Source organism: Zonotrichia albicollis, chromosome 35 (assembly GCF_047830755.1).
Source record: "Zonotrichia albicollis isolate bZonAlb1 chromosome 35, bZonAlb1.hap1, whole genome shotgun sequence".
NCBI classification, from domain to species: domain Eukaryota; kingdom Metazoa; phylum Chordata; class Aves; order Passeriformes; family Passerellidae; genus Zonotrichia; species Zonotrichia albicollis.
In genome coordinates, this window is record NC_133853.1 from 2,255,935 (window position 1) to 2,279,977 (window position 24,043).

The 24,043-nt window shown below is 49.4% G+C and overlaps 1 protein-coding gene across 1 annotated transcript; it reads left to right on the forward strand.

Annotated features, from left to right (window-relative positions):
- Positions 1–3,837: 3,837 nt before the first annotated feature.
- On the forward strand, positions 3,838–12,486 carry LOC141726459 (olfactory receptor 14J1-like). The gene is made up of 2 exons (XM_074531361.1): positions 3,838–4,386; positions 12,433–12,486. Exons 1-2 carry the CDS (start codon positions 3,838–3,840, stop codon positions 12,484–12,486), a joined length of 603 nt encoding a protein of 200 aa, XP_074387462.1.
- Positions 12,487–24,043: the final 11,557 nt, after the last annotated feature.

A 24,043-nucleotide genomic window follows, 5' to 3' on the forward strand; every position in this document is an offset into this window, starting at 1 on the left:
AAAACACCAAGAAGGCCAAAAAGTAGAGTCAAGCTTCCACCAACCAGCTTGAGAACTGTCTTCCTGTTTTAATGGGTGAGAAATACCAGCATCTGTTGAGGGGAAGTACACAAGAGACTGTAAAAGGTAATGGGACAGCTTCCTCAAGAAAATAAAACAAAGGAAGGAGGGCAAGACTGGGTTGGCCCCTTCGTTTGCTACCAAGAAGGCTCCATAGCCCTGCTGTGGGTAGCAACCTTATAAGCATGGTAAGGTAGGGACAAAAGGCCAGACCAGACCTCTATAATTCCTCATTTGTCTGTTTATTCAACAGGGACTGGAGGGCAGGACCAAGTTGGCCTCTGTACTCACCCCTAAGATACACTGACTGTGGGTAGCAGCCACATAGGCACGGTAGATGGGAGCCAAAGCCATACTGGACCTCTGTGATGCCCTTTTGTCCATTCCAAATAAGTGTGTCTAAGGAAAACCTGAGACTTTTTCTCCTGTTCCCACTGTCCTTGCCTATATAAGCAGATGCTGGTATGACTCATTCAAGAGAGAGAGAAAATTTTTTACTTAATTTTTTGAGCAAAATTACTTAGAAAACAAGAAAATAAGGGATTTTATAGATTAGTAATTCTTATGGTTGACCCTCACAATTAAGAGGTGACTGTTAAATATATGTTAAGAGAAGTTTTGTAGATGTATAGTTATCCTTTCCTTCCCCCTTGCATTGTTATCACAGGATGGCCTCAGTAGTCGGGGCATTTGGGAGGGTTGGCTTGCTACTATGGCAGCACCTGACCTCCAATCAAGGTGTAAGACAGCAATCTCCACCACTGGACAGTGAAGAAGGAGTGGATTGACAAGACTTTGGGAGGGGCTAGAGGTATAAAAGACAGAACATCCATTTTGTAGATAAGGACATGGTGTCTGAATTCTTTGCCCCCAGCGCTGTATTCTTTTCTTTATTCAGTCTTCTGTTGTATTTTGAAAAGGCCTTAATAAAGCATTTAAATTTTTGAAAGTAAAAATAGTTTCTCACATGAGGTTGGGGAATGTGATGCAAGGTTGTCCACACTGAGTCAGCTCCAAGGTAGAACTTCACTGACCTGGCCAGACCTCCTTAGGAGCGGCCCTACATCAATATCAATCACAGAATGCTGCAATCACCTCTTCTTTAAAGAGAACAGCAATAAAATACACTCTTTAAAAAGGGATTACCTATTTCATAGAAGATCTTTGAAATATTTCTCCATAACTGTAAAAGGAAAACTTCTTGCTGAACTGAATTAGACCAGACGGAAATCAAGGCAGAGCCATGGTTTGTCAGAACTTGCTTAATCCTAATGAGCATTTGGAGCTGAGCCCTTGAAGCACAGGGCCTGAGAGTAGATTGCACAAACCTTTCCTGGAGTCAGAGTCAGAAGAAAACCCCAAAGTGTTTCAAGGAAGGCATGGGTTCCACCAAGGTCCATCCCCAACACAAGCTCCTCATGGACTCCTTGTAGGAGAGAATTGGAGGCCAAGATGGCACAAAAACTGCTTGGACACTCAGCGTGGAAAGGAAAATCCAAAGTACCTTAAAAAACTTTGAGTACCTGAAAGCATTAACGAGCCCCACTGAGTGTCAGTGCAAAGTCTCTCAAGGGACTCATTAAAGCAGATCATTGGGGCCATGATTGCACAAACCTCTCACAGAGTCTGTATCAAAAGGCAAACACAGAGTACCTTCAAATAACTGAAGTACCCTGAAGTATTAATGAGCCCCCAGTGAGTGTTGTTACTGACAAAGCCTCTCCAGGGACTAATTACAGCAGATAATTGGAGGCCATCATTGCAAAAACTTCTCAGAGACTCCAAGGCAAAAGCCAAACCCAAATCCTTTGAAAAACCTGCAGTCCCTGGGAGCATTCAGAGGCCCCCAGGGCCATTTCTGAGCAAGGCTCCCCAGGGACTCCTTGCAGCAGATCCTTGAGGCCAATGGGATGTGGGCTATGGGAGGATGCTGAGGGCAGGACAAGGGGCTGACAGTGCCCAGCCTGGCTGGGGCTGTGCCAGGAGGCCCCAGGGCCTCAGGACAAGGTGTCTCCTCCCAGCCCTTGGTGGCACAGACCCAGCTGCTGTGCCCCAGGGCACCAAGACTTGGCTTCTCTTTGTCCCCACCTGTCATCACTGCCTCCAGTTCTCTGCTCTGCCTGGGGCCTGGGGACACTTTCTCAGTCGTGTCCCTCAGTGGAACCCATTAAAAGTCAAATAAACTTTGGAGTTGGATTCTGACTTGGAGTTGTGGAGAGGTTTCTTCAGCTCCCTCTCAGGGACTGATGTTCAGGGCCTGAGCACAAAGCCCAAGAGGCTCATTAAAGTCCTTGTGCTGTGTCTGTGCTGCTCGGCTGAGCTGGGCTCCTGGCACAGAGGCAGCTCCTGGTAACCAAGAAGAGCTTCAAAAGCACATTTCTCTTGATGAGCAGCTCTTCTGCCAGCCCAGCAGGGCTGGGGCACTGCCTGCAGCCACCCTGGGCACAGCACAGAGGCACAGAGAGCTTCAATCAGTCAGGGCTGGGAAGGTGCTGAGAAGTGCCTGGGGCAGAATCTCTGCCAGCCCTTGGCAAAGGAACCTCTGGCTGCAGGACAATGCAGCTGCAGCTCCTGGAGTGATCTCCTCAAGCTGGAACTTCCAAATGCCTACAGACCCTGTGAGTACATTCTCCAATTGTCTCTTGTGCAGAGCAGCCAGGGGTGCCCAGGGCTGTCCTGCAGAGCAGGGTCCTGCACCCCAGGGCACTGTGCTAGGGCAGGGACTCTGCTGCCTGCCAGGGACAGCTCTCAGCCAGCCCTGGCAGCTGCTCCCAGCACTGGGGGACAAGATCTGGGTGGGAGGAGACAGCTGGTAAGGCTTAGAAGTGTTCTCCTTGTGTGGGGAGGATGCTGCATTGTTCAGGACTGCTCCCAACATGGCAGTAAACTGCAGAACATTTGAAAATAAAATATGCAGGGAGCACAGCAAGGCAGGGGCTGCATAAAAGGGAAAATCCTGCTTTTTATTCTACCACTCTGGGTTGCCTGGGTGGGAAGTTGCACATAGATATTAATCTCTCAGTTCACATTAAAAAAAAAAAAGTTATCTCGGATGTGAACAAACCATACGCTGACGAAAATCAGCAGAGGGCACCTCACAGGCAGCATCAGTGTCACTTTTCCAGCCTCCTCAGGGTTGTTCTGACGTTGCCATCAAAGCCTGCAGAGCCAAAGCTGCCCCTGGGCAGTGCCTGAGCTGGGAGGGCTCTGCAGGGCAGACCTGAGCCCCCAGGGCTGGGCTGGGCTCTGGCAGCACAGGCAGGGCCCAGCCCTGGGCACAGGGAAGCAGCTGCTGGCAGGGACAGCTCCAGGCAGCAGAGCCCTGGGCAGGCAGTGGGGGAAAAGTGGCCCGAAGTAGTGCTGGGATACTTAAAGTCCTCTCCAAACCCAACTATTCCATAATTACTTTTCGTACAGATCCCCATGCCAAGACACCATAGGAAATGTCCAACAGCAGCTCCATCAGGCACTTCCTCCTGCTGGCACTGGCAGCTGCAGCTCCTGCACTTCTGCCTCTTGCTGGGCATCTCCCTGGTTGCCCTCCTGGGCAACGGCCTCATCATCAGCGCCGTAGCCTGCGGCCACCACCTGCACACACCCATGTTCTTCTTCCTGCTCAACCTGGCCCTCAGCGACCTTGGCTCCATCTGCACCACTGTCCCCAAAGCCATGCACAATTCCCTCTGGGACACCATGAACATCTCCTACACAGGATGTGCTGCTCAGCTCTTTTTCTTTCTGTTCTTCATCTCAGAAGAGCTTTTCCTCCTGACCATCATGTGCTACGACCGCTACATATCCATCTGCAAACCCCTGCACTATGGGACCCTCCTGGGCAGCAGAGCTTGTGCCCACATGGCAGCAGCTGCCTGGGCAACTGCCTTTCTCTATTCATTGCTGCATACGGCCAATACATTTTCCCTGCCCCTGTGCCATGGCAATGCCCTGGGCCAGTTCTTCTGTGAAATTCCTCAGATCCTCAAGCTCTCCTGCTCCAAATCCTATCTCAGGGAACTGGGACTTCTTGTTTTCTCCATCTGTTTAACACTTGGTTGTTTTGTGTTCATTGTTTTCTCCTATGTGCAGATCTTCAGGGCTGTGCTGAGGATCCCCTCTGAGAAGGGACGGCACAAAGCCTTTGCCACCTGCCTCCCTCACCTGGCTGTGGTCTCTCTATTTGTCAGCACTGGCATTTTTACCTACCTGAAGCCCCTCTCCATGTCCTCCACATCCCTGGATCTGACCCTGTCAGTTCTGTATTCGGTGGTGCCTCCAGCCCTGAATCCCCTCATTTACAGCCTGAGGAACAAGGAGCTCAAGGCTGCAGTGAGGAGACAAATGACTGGATGCTTTCAGGAACAATAAACTGCTGGCCAATTTCTAAAAATCACTTGTAATAAAAGTTATCTTTGATAATTCTTGTTGTTTTCATTTTGAAAGTTTTTGTCTGTGTTTTAGTTTCTTAATCATCTCCACAAAGAAATGCCAATGTTTGTGTAATTTTTTTTTTTCTCTGCACCTCCCCTGTGGCCACAGACTGTGTCAATGAGGGGCTGCACTCTTGGTGGCTTTAAATGAACTAAAGTGTCTCTCAGCAGAGTTTTCTGCAGTGATGCCCTTTTGTTGCCTTCTCTGGAGCTGCAGCAGCAATGTCTGTGTGCAGAGCTGGGGGCAGATCAGGGCTGGCCCAGCAGCTGTGCCCAGCAGCAGCAGCAGCAGCACTTGGTGTTGCCAGTGCTGCTGCCGTGGCCCTGCCCTGGTGGCCCTGGTGTTGCTGCAGGGCCTGAGTGCTCTCGGGGCCGGGCACAGCCCTGGGGGTGGCAGTGCTGGGGCTGCAGCAGGGACAGGCCATGGGCACTGCTGGGGCAGCGCTGACGCCTCAGCCCAGGGCCTGGGGGCTCCAGGCTCCTTGCCCAGGCTCTCTCAAGAACACGGCCAGGCCAATGCTCGGCACAGAAAAGCCACATGAGCAGCCCCAGGCTGGCCGTGGGCAGGCTGGGGGCAAACACCATGGCTGGGGCACTGCAAGGGCCCTGGGGGAGACGGGAAGGAGCAGCAGATCAGGGGCTGATCCATCCCCAGTGCGCTGCACAGCCCAGGGCAGCATCCCAGAGTGTCCTCATGGAGCTGCCAACAACATCCCCCCTCTGCAGCCCTGGCCTCTCCCCCAGCTCACCCAGGTGCCCCATCCTTGCAGCCACAGACACGGCAGCACTGGCTCAGGAGCCCGTTTGCATTGCACACAGTGGGTGGGAGTGATTTGCGGAGAAAAGAAGAAACTTCACAATTTTATAAAAGTGTTAAAGCTCGGTATGTTTATTTACGGCACCGGACACATGCGGAGAAAACTCTCCACAGAAGGCATGCGTACCTCTGAGAACTTCAGGTCTCTTTTTATCCCCCTCTCAAATACATATACGTACAATTTCACAAAAAATTCATACTTATTCATTTTTATGGGTTTCTTGTGACTTTTACCACTAGTTCCTTTTTATCAGAAAGAATTCTGAGGTCAGACTGACTTGCCTTTACAGCAGTCCCTGTCTCTCTCTGTGATCTTCTGTCTCCCCCCCTTTATCTCTGTCCTTCGCTGAAGTAACTTCACTGAGCTTAGGCCTTGCAGCCTGGCTAAATAACTACAATTTCTAACCACAGGCTCAACTCAAAAATGTACATTTCACCTAAATTAAAATGGATTTCTATCCTGCAAAATTTTCACTTTGCTTCAGGAGCACCCCCATGCTGTTGGTGTGGGGACATGAACCTGAGGAAGCACAAATGCCATCAGCCCCTCGGGCCAGCAAGGGCTGGGGGACACAAGGGAAACCACTCAGCTTTTTCCTGGCCTCTGCAGTCAGCCAGAAAGCTTGTTCCCATCAGCTGGGAGTTTCCTGTCCCACGCAGACGCCATTGGTCAGAGCCAGGGCTGCCTGGCAGCCACCTCTAACATGCCTTGACCATTTCCTCTGCTTCCCCTTTGCCTTATTTAGTCTTCCTGCTATAAATTTCTTTCTCTTGCCCACCCCTGTCCCCTCCCTTGCCGACAGCCCATCTCTGTTTGCCCTTTTCTCTCTGGCCCCAATCCCCATTGCAGTTCCTGACTTGGCACCATGGGAATGTCCCTTGGGCAGCAGGATCATCCTACAAGTGCTGCAGGAATTGTCTGCAGGCTCCTGCAGTGCCTCACGCTGCTCCCTTGCCAGAGGCACCCCAGGCCAGGGGGGCACATCTGGGCTGCTGTGCCTGGCTCTGGGGCTCCCTGTTCTGGGCAGTGAGGAGGAGCTGCAGAGGCTCTGCAGGACTGACAGGATGGGCTTTGGGGCTGGCAGGAGAAGCTGAGGGACCTGGGCTGCTGGAGCTGCTGAAGAGAAGGCCCAGGGCTCCTCCTGCCACTGCTCCAAGGGTGGTTTCAGAGAATCCCAGGATTAGCAAGTGTGGAAAAGACATTGGAGATCATCAAGTCCAACATGTGCCCTGAGACCACCTTGTCTCCCCTGAGCCTCCATCAGGATAAACAACCCCAGCTCCCTCTGCCGCTCCTCACAGGACTTGTGCTCCAGAGCCCTCACCAGCCTTCTTGCCCTTCTCTGGACACAATCCAGCCCCCTCACCAGCCTTCTTGCCCTTCTCTGGACACACTCCAGCCCCTCCATGTCCTTCCTAAATTGGGGCCTCAGAACTGGACACAGCACTCGAGATGCTGCCCAAGCAGAATCCCTGCCCTGCTCCTGCTGGCCATACCATTCCTGATCCATAGGAGTGCCAGGTGTTGGATGAGGGAAATGGTTGTGGTTGTTAATTTTTGGGGTGTTGGGAGGGTCCCCTGGATGATGTGAGAGGTGAGAATTGACTCCAAGTTCTCAGAAGGGTGATATATGTTATGTTATGTTATGTTATGTTATGTTATGTTATGTTATGTTATGTTATACTATATATAGTATATTTATTATATTTTATGAAAAGGATATATTAAAACTATACTAAAGAAAGAGAAAGGAGATATCAGAAGGCTGAAAAACAATTACAATAAATACCCCGTGACTGACAAGAGTCCTGACACAGCTAGACTGGGATTGGTTATTAAATAAAAAACAATTCACATGGAACTAATCAAAGATGCAGCTGCTGGTAAGCAACCTCCAAACAACATTCCAAGCAATCAGATAATTATTTTTACTTTTCATTTCTTTGGCCTCTCAGGTTCTCAGGAGAAAAATTGTGGCAAAAGGTTTTTTCACATAATAAGACAGTGACAATTGGTGGCAAAGGGGTGGGGACAAATTGTTATTTATTGTAAGCCATGAAGGGTCTTGATATCTGTTCCGACTGTATTAGAAGGGACTAGGGGTATATATCAATTGGGCACTGCTGATATCTATCTATAAACAGGAAAAGATAACTAAACAGGACAAAACATTTAAAACAGTTATCCCTTCATGGCAGAGCTTGCAGGGAGCTGGGCTCAGAGAGGCTGGCCCAGAAACAATCAGTGTCCATCTCAGCCTGGCTGAGCGTGCAGGGGAAGGACTCAGGCCAGGCCTTGTGGGCAGGGCCAGCGCCTGTGCAAGGCATTGCAAACAGGCAAGTGCTCCAGAGAGGAGGCTGCTCTGTGCCCTTGGGGGCATGGACAGAGCAGGGAGGGGGCCCAGGACATTTGTCAGCGCCAGCCTCTGTGCCCAGGCCTTGGCAGCCCTGGCTGCTGAGCCCAGCTTTGGCCTGGGCTGAGTTTGGATGTGGCTCAGCTCCATCCTCCTGCAGGGCTCAGGGCCTGTTCCCGGCCATGGCCAGGCCTGGCTGCATCTCTGCTGGCCCAGAGGCCGGCAGACCCTGGGGCAGGGCTGTCTGTGCTGCCCCACAGGTGCCATGGGCTCTGCAGGAGCTGGCAGAGGCTGCCCAGCAGGGAGGCCGTGGGGCACAGAGCCCCAAGGCTGCTATGGGCACCACGGCACAGGGGCCGTTCCCAGCCGCAATGCTCCTGGCCTGGGCTGGGCCTGCACAGGGCCTGGCCACCATGGCTGGGCCAGCACAGGGCCACAAAGGGGCCACGCAGCTGCTGCCGGGGCTGACAGCAAGGCCAGGCGCACACAAGCAATTGCTGAGCATGGCCTGCACTGGCCAGGCCTGACTTTGTCAAAGGAAGAGCTCAGCTGCCATTGGGGGCTGCAGCAACAGTCCAGAGCCCAAAGAGCCTCCATGGCTGTGCTGGAGACCAAGGCTGCGGGAGAGAAATGCAGGGCTGCTGTGGGATGGGGAGGGCATTGAATTCTAGCACACACCTCAGCTCTCTGATGATCCTGGCACCATGCTGGGCCCTGTTTCAGACTGGAGCAGAGCAGATGTTGATGGGACAGGAGTCCTGTGGGGCTGTCAGGGACCTGCAGCTTGCAAGGTGTTCTGCTCTCTCTCAGGTGCTCTCTGAGAGATCCAATCCCAACTGGGCACCTCAGGGCACAAGTGGCACTGCCTGTTCATGGGCACACAACTGATGCCTATTTGGAAAGGGACACAGGATCTAATACCTGTTATTTTCATAATATACAAGCAAATCTTTATTATCTGGGTCACTTGAGTACTTTTGAGAAATGGTGAAGTTTTCTCACCAGGAATGGGAATTTCCTGGATCTACTGGATTCTCCTACTGATGGCAGAAGAAATATTAATCTTCCCCTCTTCCTTTGCCACCAGCTTTCAGTCTAATATTTCATTACCCACTTCCTTCAGGTGTTTCCAGCTCTACTGTTTAAATGGCCATGTCTAAGGACATATCTTCATTTAGAGCAGGTGGATGTATGTACTTCCTGCTGCTCCCAGATTTCTTCCTCTAGGCCCCTCTGGTCATTCAAGTGCCTCTCAACTGGTTTCATGCTTTGAGCTGCAGAATTTGCCCAATCTTTCTTAAGTTCAAATAAATATATGATTAATGATCACCTCAACTGGGTTCATATTTATCACAAAATTGCTTTTTCTTTTTGTCTTTATCTAAAATTGTTCCTGTACAGAAATTCCTTGGGGATGGGGGATATGTCAGATGCTGCTGGGACATCCCAGAGACCTGATGGAAGAGCTATGATAGTTATTAAATTGTTCAAATGTTTGACTTGCGTTTGTTTGCAAGAAACCTTTCTGTGCCTCTGAGTGTCACCAGTCCCTGAGCCCAAAGGACACAAACCTGCCCAGTTGTGGTTCCCACTGCAGGAGCTGCACTTGGATCTTGGCTCTGCACAGGAGAGCTCTTCATCCCCTTTCTCTCTTTTCCTCCCTCTGGGCATGGAGGGAGCTCCTGACTTCAGCCTGTGACTCGTGTGTGCAAAGAGCAAATCTGGGCAGAATTGGGGCAGGGAGGGTTTAGGGGGACCTTGGGAGATCTGTGCGGGTCACAGAAGGTGTTTCCCATTGCTCTGAGACTGTCTGCTGTGCAAAGTGGATTCAATATCCTGCAGAGGAATGACTTTTGCATTTGATGGAGCTGTGCCTTCCCTTGGCTTTGTTGGCTGACAAGAATTGAACATCCCTCTGTGTCTTGGGCAGCTCCTTGTCCAAGGAAAGCAGGTGGGAGTTGGAGCCAAGGAGCTGAAAGCTGCAGGTGCAGCCTGGGCTGGAGGGAGCTCAGATTTGCACAAGGCTGCTCTGAGTGCCAGGGCTTGGATAGGGTAAATGGTGGGGTGGTGGTAGGGACAGAGTCTGATTGATTGTCAGCCATAAGGGGTCTTGATTTTCATGTCTATTCAAACTGCATGAAGTGGTACTTGGATTCAGTGTCAACTAGAATTTGCACATATCAATTTATGAACAGATAAAAAAACCTCAACAGGACCTAAAAAAGTCTACTCTGTCTTTTTACAGAGAATCTATTCACTTTGAATACACTAGTGAAATATGTCTAATTAACCACAAAATATTTGAAAATTAAAATCAAATTATTCCCAGAGGCTTGCCTGGTTAAGGTGTTCTGAAAGTTAATGAGCCCTGGGACACTGAATTCCTGCACTGAAGAGCTGAAGGCTGAACAAGCCTCTGGAGCAGTGAAATTCAGCAGCAGCCTCCAAGGTGCTGAGGATGTCAGCAGCCCCCACTGAGGCCATCCCTGCCCAGAGACCGTGGGGGAATGGGCAGACAAGGAGAGCGTCCCTGGGGCTGGGGCAGCACAACTCAGAGGCACCAGCGGCTCCAGCTGGGAAATGGAGTGTGGAATGTGGCTGGGAAAGCCCTGCCTGGGCTGGGCCAAGCAGGACACACAAGCCCTGACTCCCATCCCCCTAACAATTCCCTCAAAGAGACAATTAAAAGGAATTACAATTATTTGTGACCTCTGAGTTGGATGCACTGGAGAAATACCAGCAAGACATTCTCAGGAGCTCAAAACAACAAAACAAACTTTAAGGGCAACTTAAAAAAATCAGGGAAACTTTGGCAAAGTGTTAATAATGATATTGTCTTGGTTTTGTTTTATTAATTTCAGTTTTTTCTAATTTTGAGACTTCTTAATTAATGTATTGATTAGTGTTGTGGGTTTTAATGACGGCTGATTATTTATGTATTTATTTTGTTGTGAGATATAATTTTGAGAAAGGTAAAGTAGGCTTAAAATTTTGAAATGGTATAAAGAAAATTTTATTAAAAGTAAATAAAAGCAAAAAGGTAGTAAGAATTAAAGTCTTTAGAACACTTTTTCTTTACAACTTCTTTTACTTACAATGTAAAGAAACGGAATTTAAAATTTGTAGCTGATTTACTATTTCTAGGATAGTCTTTTTTTATTTTACATAGTTTTTCTTGTTAAGGTTATGAAGATTTTTTTACAAGAGGAAAAAAAGTGGGGTTTTTGTGGTTCTTAATTTTGTCATGGATAACAGTTGTCTAGGGAACTTTGTTATTTTGAAGTTGTTTTTATTGCTACAAGCTTTTTTACAGCTTGTTAATGGGCCATGTTGACCTATGAGGTATTGATTTAAGATGAGGTTTTTAAAGGTAAAAGCTTTTATAATTTAGTTTTAAAATTATTTTTATGTCTGGAAATACAGTTCTTCTCTTGGGGACACGGCATTACTTTTTTTTGCCAGTTTAAAATTTATATGAAATTACAGTTATTTTTCCATTTGTTTATTTTAGAATGGAGGCTTTTGTTTGATAATATCTTGAAATTTTTTGTCCTGGGGTGACATGATGATGTTTGTATCCCCATTCCTCTGTTCTGTGCCTTTAAGACCGGCTCTGAAGAGTGGAAGTTTTGTTTGGGTTTCTCTTATCAGGGACACAGAGAGAGCGTACATCGGGCTGTTTTTTTCTCTTCTTGCTTAGCTTGCTGCTGGGCTGGCTTGCTTTTCTGCTCTTGCTTCTGCTTCTGCTCTGCTTTGCCTCTGCTTATTAGTTAGTTTAGCCAAACAGTCCACATTCCTTCCTGGACTGTTTCTCCTCTCCTGTTTCTGTGACCATCTCGAACCTGCTCCGGACTGGGACCCGGGAACACCGAAGGTTCGGCTGCAGCAGCTGCCCCAACGCCGGAGGGACTGAGAACAGAGCAACCACCCCCGAAAGAGACTTTCTGATTTTGTTGTCTTTCTCAAAATGGTGTAATCTGGTATTGTTCATTTTGTGTGCTGGGGGGGCTGCTGTGTCTGTCAAATAAACAGTTTCTCTCCACCTCTGTCCGAGGAATTTTTTCCCCAACCGGTTGGGGGGAGGGGCCGTGTGGGTTTTGCTTTCTGGAGGGGCCATCCTGTGCAGATTCTTTAACAAATTTGCCCTAAACTATTACGAATCTTTGGTGCCCAAACGTAAGGCTCGAGAGAGTGGAAAAACCCTGTTTTGACTGCATTTTGGCTGCTATTACTCTGTGTTCGTTTAAATCAGCTAATAGCCATGCTTTTTGCATTCATAATGTCTATTGGGGTGAAGGTTTGCATGCATTTCTGGTCCCTAGGGATTTTTGAGATTTTAATACCTCTCTGGTCCCTAGGTTTATTTTCTTATCCAGAAATAGCTTTAGTATTGCCCCTAATACGTAGTTCTTACATCAGAGGGGCAGTGACCAGAATAGCTATCCTGCTGGGCTTGGTGGCAATAATGTGCAAGAAGTTTATAAACATGCTGGGGTCTGCTCCAGGTATGAATGGTTCATGGCTGTGGTTATGCATCCAGTTTGTTGCAGGAGGAGCAGGAGGGAATGAGGTTTTTCAGCCTCTGCTTTTCCTCATTCTCCTATGAATCAATTGCATCACTAGTGAAGGATGTTCAGTTTCCCTCAATTTAAGGAAACCATCTTCCTGGTATTCAATCTGGTAACCTTCCTCTATACAGCCTGCTGCTTCTCTAGAATGAGGGCTGAGATTTCTAAATGGGCTGATGAGACCCCTGACTCAGGAGTAGACCCAGGTGTGGAAAATCCTGAGTGGTGTGGGAAATGGGAGGATATGGGCCAAATCCTGAAGGAATTCTCTGACCCTATAAGTTTGGGATTTTCCCCATGAACAAATTCAGAACCCAGCTGAGGTGGGGAAATATCTGAAAGAGAAGTACCAGGATGAGCCTAAGGAGAGGAAGGTCATTGCAGTGAGCTGGGCCCAGGCATATACTTATCGCACACTGCTAGATACTGTCAAGCAGCAGACAGAGGCAGGGGGGCAGGGAGATAAATCAGCAACTGTCCCGGTGACTCAGGCTGCAGCTAACAGCCCAGGCTCGAAGCCAGCATCTAAACCCATGGCTGTTGCTACCAGCACTAGAAGTGGGAAATGCACAGACAAGACCAATCGACCAGTGGACGATGATGATGATGATGATGATGATGAAGGAGAAGGAACCTCAATGCCTCCTGACATAAAGTCAGGAGTCAAAGCAGCAGGTGCAAGATCAGATGCCAATATTGAGACCTTTTCCCTGAAGGACCTTCATGGCCTACAGAAGGATTACACTCGAAGGTCTGATGAATCCATCATTAGTTGGCTGGTCCGTCTCTGGGATGCTGCAGGCGAGGCTACAATTCTGGATGGCACGGAAGCCAGGCATTTGGGATCCCTGTCACAGGATCCTGTCATAGACCAAGGAATGATGAGGGAGGCTAACCCTCACAGCCTCTGGGAACGGGTCCTAAGAAGTATAGCAGAAAGATACCTGTGTGCAGATGATCTCTATATGCAGCAAACTCAGTGGAAGACAATAGAGCAAGGGATCCAATGCCTGAGAAAAATGGCAGTGGCAGAGATTGTCTTCTCAGATGATGTAACAACTAGGAACCCAGACTTAGTACCATGCACGTCTGTGATGTGGCGAAAACTTATACAACTCAGGCCACATGAATATGCTTCTGCCTTAGCCATCATGAAGAGGGATGAGAGGGGAGAGACTGTGCTTGACATTGCAAGAAAGCTCCGAGCATATGCAGATGCTGTACATGGCCCGACACATGCCAGAATCGCAGCGGTAGAAACACGTCTGCAGAACTTAGAGGATAAGATAGAGGAGAATCATAAGAAGCTTAGAGACGAGATTAAAGAAGACCTTCTTCAAATTTCAGCAGTACAGATCCGAGGTTCCGGTATCCAAGGCAGACGTTTGCCAGATGGTGAGGGAAGATACACTCCACGAGCTGAGCTGTGGTTTTACCTGCGTGATTGTGGGGAAAACATGAGAAGGTGGGATAGGAAACCTACAGCTGTTCTTGCACAACGGGTGCATGAACTGAAGGAAGCCACCAGGAGGAAAGCAGCTCCAGTTGCCTGTAGCCGAACAGCCAGGTATGATGATGATGACCTGTCTGATCCCCTCGAAGGAACATCCAAAATATACACCCAGGGAAAGAATGATAACCAGGCTTAGAGGGGCCCTGCCTCTAGCCAGGTAGAGGCCAGGGAAAATCGTGTTTTCTGGTCTGTGTGGATTCGTTGGCCTGGCACATCGGAACCACAAGAGTACAAAGCTTTGGTCGATACTGGTGCGCAATGCACATTAATCCCATCGAGACATGTGGGGACAGAGTCTGTTTCTATTGCTGGTGTGACAGGGGGATCCCAGGATTTCACTTTGGTGGAAGCTGATGTGAACCTAATGGGAAATGAGTGGAAGAAGCATCCTATTGTGACTGGCCCAGAGGTCCCATGTATTTTGGGCATAGACTACCTTCGAAGTGGGTACTTCAAAGACCCAAAAGGACTCAGATGGGCATTTGGAATAGCTGCTGTAGAGACCGAGGGCATCCAGCAATTGAACATCTTGCCTGCGTTGTCTGAGAATCCATCTGCAGTAGGATGACTGAGGGGAGAAGAGCAACGAGTGTCAATTGCCACTTCCATAGTGCATCAACGGCAGTATAGGACCACTCGAGATGCTGTGATCCCCATCCATAAGATGATCCGAGGGCTGGAGAGCCAAGGGGTGGTCAGCAAGCCCCCCTCACCCTTCAACAGCCCCATTTGGCCTGTGCGAAAATCTGAAGGAGAATGGAGATTGACTGTGGACTATCGTGCATTGAATGAAGTGAGTCCACCCCTGAGCGCTGCTGTGCCAGACATGCTGGAACTCCAGTATGAGCTGGAGTCCAAGGCAGCAAGGTGGTATGCCACAATAGACATTGCCAATGCATTTTTCTCCATTCCTTTGGCAGCAGAATGCAGGCCTCAGTTTGCCTTCACATGGAGGGGAGTACAGTACACCTGGAACCGATTGCCCCAGGGGTGGAAGCACAGTCCCACCATCTGCCATGGACTGATCCAGGCTGCACTGGAAAAAGGTGAGGCTCCAGAACATCTGCAGTATATTGATGACATCATTGTGTGGGGGAACACAGCTGCGGAAGTCTTCGAGAAAGGGAAGGAAATCATCCAGATCCTCCTGGGAGCTGGTTTCGCCATTAAAAAGAGCAAAGTAAAGGGACCAGCTCGTGAGATTCAATTCCTGGGAGTGAAGTGGCAAGATGTACAGCATAAGATTCCTACAGATGTCATCAACAAGATCACAGCAATGTCTCCACCCATCAGTAAGAAAGAGACACAAGCTTTCTTGGGTGCAATAGGGTTTTGGAGGATGCATATTCCTGAGTACAGTCAGATCGTGAGCCCTCTCTACCTGGTCACCCGCAAGAAGAACAATTTCCAGTGGGGCCCTGAGCAGCAACAAGCCTTTGTCCAGATCAAGCAGGAGATTGCTCATGCAGTAGCCCTTGGCCCAGTCAGGACAGGACCAGAGGTGAAGAATGTGCTCTACTCTGCAGCCGGGAACCATGGCTTGTCCTGGAGCCTTTGGCAGAAGGTGCCTGAGGAGACTCGGGGTCGACCACTGGGATTTTGGAGTCGAAGCTACAGAGGGTCTGAAGCCAACTATACTCCAACAGAGAAAGAAATCCTGGCTGCCTATGAAGGAGTCCAGGCTGCTTCGGAGGTAATAGGCACTGAAGCACAACTCCTCCTGGCACCCCGACTACCAGTGCTGGGGTGGATGTTCAAAGGCAAGGTTCCTTCCACTCACCATGCCACCAGTGCTACATGGAGCAAGTGGATTGCTCTTATCACTCAGTGCGCCCGTATAGGTAAACTGAATCGCCCTGGGATTTTGGAGGTCATTACAAATTGGCCCAAAGGTGAGAATTTTGGTGTCACAGATGAAGAAGAACAAGATCCAGTGACACGTGCTGAAGAGGCTCCTCCCTATAACCAACTGCCCCCAGAGGAAACACGCTATGCTCTTTTCACTGACGGTTCCTGTCGCATTGTAGGGATGAACCGGAAGTGGAAAGCAGCCGTATGGAGCCCCACACGACAGGTTGCACAAGCTACCGAAGGAGAAGGTGGATCAAGCCAATTTGCTGAACTCAAAGCTTTTCAGCTGGCCCGAGACATTGCTGAGAGAGAGAAGTGGCCAAGGCTCTACCTCTACACTGATTCATGGATGGTAGCCAATGCTCTGTGGGGATGGCTGGAAAGGTGGAAAAAGGCTAACTGGCAACGTTGAGGAAACCAATTTGGGCTGCTGATGAGTGGAAAGACTGCTACCAGGGTAGGGAGGCTACCTGTGAAAGTCTGCCATGTAGATGTGCATGTACCCAAGAGTAGGGCCAATGAGGAGCACCAAAACAATGAGCAGGTAGACCAAGCTGCAAAGATAGGAGTGTCCAAAATAGACGTAGATTGGGAACATAAGGTTGAGTTATTCCTAGCTCGATGGGCCCATGATGCCTCAGGCCATCTGGGCAGAGATGCCACCTATAAGTGGGCACAAGACCGAGGGGTGGAATTAACCATGTACAGTATTTCTCAGGTTATCCATGACTGTGAGACGTGTGCTGCCATCAAGCAGGCCAAGCGAGTGAAGCCCCTCTGGTATGGTGGGCGGTGGTCCAAGTACAAGTATGGGGAGGCTTGGCAGATTGACTACATCACACTGCCCCAGACACACCAGGGCAAGCGCTACGTGCTGACCATGGTGGAAGCCACCACTGGATGGCTGGAAACCTACCCTGTCTCATGCTACAGCCCGGAACACCATCCTGGGCCTGGAAAAGCAAGTTCTGTGGAGACATGGCACCCCTGAGAGGATTGAGTCAGACAATGGGACTCATTTCAAGAACAGCCTTATCAACACCTGGGCTAGGGAACATGGCATTGAGTGGGTGTACCATATCCTCTACTATGCACGAGCTGCAGGAAAAGTGGAGAGGTACAATGGAGTACTAAAAACCCAGTTGAAAGCTTTGGGTGGGGGATCTTTCAAGAATTGGGAGCAGCATCTGCAAAAGCCACCTGGTTAGTTAACACCCGGGGTTCCACCAACCGAGCAGGTCCTGCCCAGTCTGAGTCTCTGAATGTAATAGAGGGAGACAAAGTCCCAGTGGTACATATCAGAGGTTTGTTAGGGAAGACTGTGTGGATCAATTCTTCCTCAAGTACAGACAAACCCATTCGTGGGGTTGCCTTTGCTCAGGGACCAGGTTGCACGCGGTGGATAATGCAAAGAGATGGAACAACACGATGTGTACCTCAGGGAGATCTGATTGTGGGGTAAGAATGATATGGGGATAAGGGGTGGAATGTCCTGGGGTGACATTAGGATGCTTGTATCCCCATTTCTCTGTTCTGTGCCTTTAAGACCGGCTCTGAAGAGTGGAAGTTTTGTTTGGGTTTCTCTTATCAGGGACACAGAGAGAGCATACATCGGGCTGTTTTTTTCTCTTCTTGCTTAGCTTGCTGCTTGGCTGGCTGGCTTACCTGCTCTTGCTTCTGCTTCTGCTCTGCTTTGCCTCTGCTTATTAGCTAGTTTAGCCAAACAGTCCACATTCCTTCCTGGACTGTTTCTCCTCTCCTGTTTCTGTGACCATCTCGAACCTGCTCCGGACTGGGACACGGGAACACCGAAGGTTCAGCTGCAGCAGCTGGCCCAGCGCCGGAGGGACTGAGAACAGAGCAACCACCCCCGAAAAGAGACTTTCTGATTTTGTCGTCTTTCTCAAAGTGGTGTAATCTGGTATTGTTCATTTTGTGTGCTGGGGGGGGCTGCTGTGTCTCTCAAATAAACAGGTTCTTTCCACCTCTGTCCGAGGAATTTTTTCCCGAACCGGTTGGGGGGAGGGGCAGTGTGGGTTTTGCTTTCTGGAGGGGCCCTCCTTTGCAGATTCTTTAACAAATTTGCCCTAAACCATTACATTTTTATATAGTTTCATGCTTTTTAATGAAAAAGTGCTTTTTCTTTATATTTTATAAGAGGATTTTAGTTTTAATATAAAGGTGTTTTTTTTTTTTATTTGGGATTTAATTTTTTTCTTTACTCACTTTGATGGTTTTATTTTCTTTTTTTATATGCTTATATTTTGTTTTTTTTCTTTTACTTGAGGGAGGACTGAAGTATTGGAAGGATTAACACCTGACTTGCCAGTAACATGTGGTGGAAGTTGTGGTTGGGTTGTGTTAAGATTGGTTTTATGGTTAGTTTTTGGGGTATTTTGTGTTTAATTTTAGTTGTGGGGTTATTTTGTATGGATTGCAGGTTGTAGGTGTTTTGGTTTTAGTTGTGTTGGGGGGAGGGGACTTTATGGTAAGATTTTAATAGCTGTGGCTGGCTTTGTTCTGGTTGGGGTTTTGTAGCCTCTTTTGTTTTCCTGTTTGGTAATTAGTGGGGTTTGGTTTGGTTAGAATGGGGCTGATGGGGAGGGGAGCAGCCTGAGGAGGGGTGAAGGGGCTTAGCCCATGGCAGGGTTGCTTGGTTTCGTTTGGTTAGGTTTGATTTGGCTAGGTTAGGTTTGGTTTGGTTTGGTTTGGTTTGGTTTGGTTTGGTTTGGTTTGGTTTGGTTTGGTTTGGTTTGGTTTGGTTTGGTTTGGTTTGGCTAGGTTAGGTTTGGTTTGAATTGGTTTGGTTTGGTTTGGTTTGGTTTGGTTTGGTTTGGTTGAGATGGGGGCTGGGGCCAGGGCCTGCTGCTTCTTTGTTGACTGGAAAAGAAAGATGAGGTTCTTGGGGTTTTTCATCTTTAACATTTGTGTTTCACAGAGGCCTGTTCAGTATCTTAGTGGTTTAACAGATTGTTAGTTACACAAAAAGTTTTCTATTACTTTTTAAAATTCTTCTCTTGTCAAACTATGACAGACATTCAATCAACATTAAACACTTCTGAAAGCATTGACGTGGCCCATTCAACTTCACAAACTCTGAGCCTGTTCAATTTAATGTTAATCAAAATTTAGAGGAGCACAGAAACAGAAGAATAAGACACAGAAAGAAAGACAAAAACGATACAGAGAGGCACACACACAGCTACCAACTCCTGGATTCCAGCGCTGTTCAGATGGAAATTCCAAGAGGAGGTATGGTCAAGATGTGTGCTTGCCTTGTGGTCAACCTTAAATACCCTTTGATCTTCCTGGGCCCTTCCCCCAGGTGGGACTTGGGCTCATTTGGTCCCTCAGGAGCTGGGCTGGGGCTGCAGAGGTGGCTGTGGAGCATTGCCTGTGCTGTGCCAGGGACTGGCAGACACTGCTGGGCTGGGATAGAGGCCCTGGGGGGATTGGGGTTCCAGGGCAGGGCAGTGCTGGGGTTCCAGGGCAGGGCAAGGCTGGACCTGCCCCTTCCTCCCCCACACATGAAATTATTCAAGCCAACAATCTCCTCCAGTCTGTCACAACAGCAAATTTTGGAGGTGCAATCCAAATTCTGGTTATGGGCCCCTGGCCTGAGAAGGGAAGTTCTTTTCCATAGGAAGGAAAGGATGGATCCCCATTTTTTCAGTAGCAGATGAGAAGCGATCGCCAACATGCCAAAGTCAGCCTGACCAGTCAGGTGGCTCTTGGGAGGCCAAACCAGCCAGATCTGTTTTGTGTTCCCTTGTTTTCATGGGGCCCTGACGTGTCAGAATGGCCCCTTGGTTCTGTGGCACCCCACAGGGCCCAATTGCCCCTTGATTACAACAAGACCTGCAGTGTCACAATGGACCCTTGGATCAATGGGGTCCCACAGTGTCACAATTGCCTCTAGGTTCCATATGGCCCCATAGTTTCACAATGGTCTCAACATTTCCATGAGGCCTTGCAGTGTCATAATGGTCTCCCTGGTTCCACAGGCCCCACAATGCCATGTGACTCCTCTGTTCCACGAGCTCTGCAATGTCACAATGGACCTTTGGATCCTGGGTGTTTGCTTTGTCACAATGCTCTCCTTTGGCTCAAGAGTGTCACAATGGACCATTGAAGACAGAACACCCCTCTGTGTCACCCTGGAGCTTTGGTTCCATGCAACCCTGCAGTGTCACAAAGGCCTGCTGGTTTTACAAGGCCCCAGAGTATCTCAATGGTGCTCTTGATTCTGTGGGCACCCCCAAGGTCACAACAGTCTCACTGGTTCCATGCGGCCACATAGTGTCACAATGCTTTGCTTATTCCATGGAGCGTCACAGTGTCACAATGGTCTCTGTGATTCCATGGTGCCCCACAGTGTCACAATGGCCCCTTGGTTCCATGAGGGTGTGAAGTGTTCTAATGATCTCTCCATGGTTTCATGAGGCCATGCAATAGCACAGGTCATGGACCTTTGGCTCGATGGGGTCTCCAAGTGTCACAATGGCCCCTTGTGTCAATGGCCCAAAGTGTCATAATGGTCTCCCCAGTTCCATGAGGCCCTGTGGTGTCACAATGGACTCTTGGTTTGATGGGGCCTCTCAGTGTCACAGTGATCCCTACACTCCATGGAGCCCAACAGCATCGGTACGGTCCCCTTGGTTCCATGATGCTCAGCAATGTCACAGTGCTCTCCATGATTCCATGAGGCCCCACAGTGTCACAATGGTCCCTTGGATCCACGGCCCTGTGCTGCTGCATTCCCCCCTCCCCTTCTCAGGCTGCCCTGCAAGCTGAGAAATGCTCCTTGGGGCTCGGCCTTAGCCAACAGCCCCTGAGCCCAGCTCCTCTGCAGCTCATCACAAACACTGTCTACTCCAGGCACTGCTGCTGCCCATCCAGCTCCTGGTTTCTGTAGGAGCAGCCCTGGGAACTGTTTTTGTTCCCTCAGTGGCACACCATCCCTGTTCTCACACTGCCAAAGAAAGCTGTTGATGCCAAGTGCGGCCAGGATGAACCATTGCCTGTAGGTAAGGTTAAGTCACAAGGCCTAAGTGAAGTTGAACACTGCTAATAGTTGGCTCTTTTGCTAAGTTCTTATGTTTAATATAAGTTATAATCTCAGTTAAATACTGTTAAATGTTAATCCTCTGTTAAATTGCAAAGTCATAGGTTATAAATTATCTTTAATACTGTTAAATGCTGGTTTTTGCTAAATTGTGAAATTGAAGGTGTCAGTAAAGGTTAAGGTATTATTAAGTTCTGTTAAGTTTGAGCTCTTTTAAGCTTTTAGGCCATATTCCTTTTATCCTTACCCTCACTGTCCCTGTGTCACACACACACACATAAAGACAGTTGTAGGTTCATTTCTGGTTTGATTGCCTGGATTTGGTTTGGTTTGGTTGTTGCTTTGCTTCCTTGGTGTGCCTGAAGTGTCCAGTCAGGAGCAGAGTGACTCTTGCCAAGGAACTTTGTGCTGCTGTCCCTTAATATTAAATCTGGTTTTTGCTGATACCTTGCTGGGGATTTTTCAGTGCTCTCAAGCCCTCATTCCTTACAGGATGAAGGAGCCCTGCCCAGGTTCTGGCCCTGGGGGACACGGGGACGCTGCCAGGGGGTCTGTGTCCCCCTGTGTCACCCCCAGGGCCCTGGCCCCCCGGCCCCGTGTCAGGCTCTGGGGTCGATCTCGTGGAACATCCTCTGGGAGAGGCTGCGGGGCCGGGGACAGGGGGACCCAGGGGCACAGGGGACCCCGCTGTGCACAAGCAGGGTTGGACTGCTCTGGGGGGAACTGTGAGGGGGGCCAGGGCAGAGTGACCTCCCCAGTGACCTCACACAGGCCCTGTGATGTCACAGAGCCAATTATATGGTGTTACCCTGTGATGTCATACAGCAGAGCTGTCATGTCACAGAAGACAGTAATGACACAAAGTCATCCTGTGATGTCATAGTCTGTTCTGTGACATCATAGCCTGCTCTATGATGTCACAGCTACCTGGTGATGTCACAACCCACTCTCTGATGCCACAGAGCAACACTCTATGATGGCAGATTCTGCTCTATGGCCTCACATCCTGCTCTGTGATGTCACAGCCAGCTCGGGGGTGTCACAGAACCCTCAAGAACTCAGTTACATTGAAACACTGAAGTTTCTTGGACTTTTAAGAGATCCTTGTCAGGGACAGGACTGAGAAAGTGTCCCCAGGTTCCAAGTAGAGCAGAACACTGGAGGCAGTGATGACAGGTGGGGACAAACAAGGCAAAGCTGTCTCTGGTGCTGAGCACACCTGGATGTGTTTGAGGAATGCCAAGGGCCAAGGCCTGAGCCCCAGCCCCTGGCCAGGCAGATCCTGTCCCTCCCTCCTTGCTCAGGGCTCTTCCTGAGTGGGATGGGCACTGGCATGTGGGGATGTGCAATGCCAAGGGCAGGAGCATGGGGCGGCCCCTGCCAGGCTGCTGAGCAGGGACAAGGAGGCAATGAAGCCCCAGGCCTGCAAGGGTCACTTGTCCCCTCATGGCCTCAGGCCCAGAGCCAGCAGCCATGGCCAAAGTGCTGCCCAAGTTGGCTCTGGCAGGGCTGTCTTGCAGCTGCTGCCCATCCCTGTGCCCTGTGCAGCCCAGGCTGTCCCACGGTGTCCCTGCCCTGCGCCTCTGTCCCTGCAGGCTGTCGGCATCCCCTGGCTGCCCCACCTGGCTGGGCCCTTCCTTTGCTGACAGCTCTGCCTCCTGCCTGCCTCTACCTGCCTACACACAGCCTTAGCCTTGATATCAAAAGGTTTAATTCAATTTTTACTGTTCCTGTGTACTTTCAGCAGAGAAACAAGGCATGCAGGGCCTGCTTTCTCAGCAAGAATGGTGGGAAGAGAAGAAAACATCTGGCTCAAGAATAGAGTGGTAGAAAAAAGAAGGACTGAATCTGGGAACTTGGGGTGGGTTTTATGGTAATGGGTAAATTGTAATACACAATTAGCAATGCTGCTAGAATTACACGTCCACATAAGTTTGGGCTATCCCTTCACTAGACCTCAGGCCTGAATGAATGATACCCTCTTAAATAGGAAATTAGTATTAAGGAGCCTTATTCTGATATTTCAGAGACTTGGTGATGGCAAGGCCTTACAGAACCAATGAGTCAGCTGTGATACTGAGCAAACTCATGGAACAAAGTGTGCATTGTGACACAGGAGAACCCCATGGAACAAAGGGTCCATTTTGGCACATTGGGGCCACCTTGAACCAATTGTGATACATAACATTGTCATAGTGCAGATCCAAGGAGACCATTGTGACTCTGAGAAATCTCTTGGAACCAAGGGGCCATTGTGACACAGCAAGGCCTAGTGGAACCATTGACACTGAACAAACTCATGGAACAAAGGGTCCATTGTGGCACTGCAGAACCTTACAGAACCAAGGTGACCGTGTTCTACTGGGGAACCTCATGGAACAAAGGGACCATGGTGACACTGCAGAACCAAGGAGACTGCTGCTGGCAGCATGAAAGATTATGGAACCAGAAGTCCATTGTGACACAGCAAGGCCTCGTGGAACCAAGGATCCATTGTTAAACTGTGTAGCCTCATGGAACCATGAGCCATCGTGACACAGCGGGGCCACATGGAGCCAAGGTGCCACTGCGACACTGCAGATCCAAGGAGACCATTGTGACTGAGGAACCTCATGGAACCAAGAATCCATTGTCACACTTTGGGGGCCTGGGGAACCAAGGGGAGCACAGTGACATTGCGGGGCCTCAGTGGACACTATTCTGACACTCTGGGACCCACTGGAACCAAGGGGCCATTACAGCACGGCAGGGCCTCATGGAATCAAGGGGACTCCAGTGAACAATGTGGGTCTCCACGGGATGAAGGGCCCAATGGAACCAAGGATACCATTGTGACACTCTGGGGCCTCATGGAACCAAAGGTCCATTGTGACACAGCAGGGCCTTATGGAACCATGGAGGCCATTTTTACACTCTGAGGCCTTGTGAAACCAAAGGGCCATTGTGGCATTTCAGAGCCTTATAGAGCCAAGGTGAGCACCGTGACACTGTGGGGCTCAGTGAAACCAATGGTCTGTTGTGACACTGCAAGGCCTTATGGGATCATGGAGACCATTGTGACACCAAAGGTCTCATTTGAACAAGGGGCCATTGTCACACTACAAGACCTCACTGAAGCAAGGAACCCTCGTGACACTATGGAGTCTTGGCAGGCCAAGGAGCAGTAGTCACTCTGTGTGACACCATGGAACAAAGGAGTCCATTGTGACACGACAGGGCCCCAAGGAACTAAGGATTTATGGAACAGTGCAGGACCCCATGGGACCAAAGGTCCATTGTGACATTGCAGGGCCTCATGGAATCCTGGAGGCCATTATGACACTTTGAAGCCTCATTGAATCAAGGGGCTCTGCAGGGCCCTATAGAACCAAGGAGACTCTTCTAACAT

Bases quoted from the DNA above. Each gene is read 5' to 3' on its own strand.
- LOC141726459 (XM_074531361.1), top strand. From the start codon at position 3,838: ATGTGCTACGACCGCTACATATCCATCTGCAAACCCCTGCACTATGGG. The intron at 4,387-12,432 runs GTGAGGAGACAA...GAGTAGACCCAG, and splicing joins ACAAGGAGCTCAAGGCTGCA to GTGTGGAAAATCCTGAGTGG.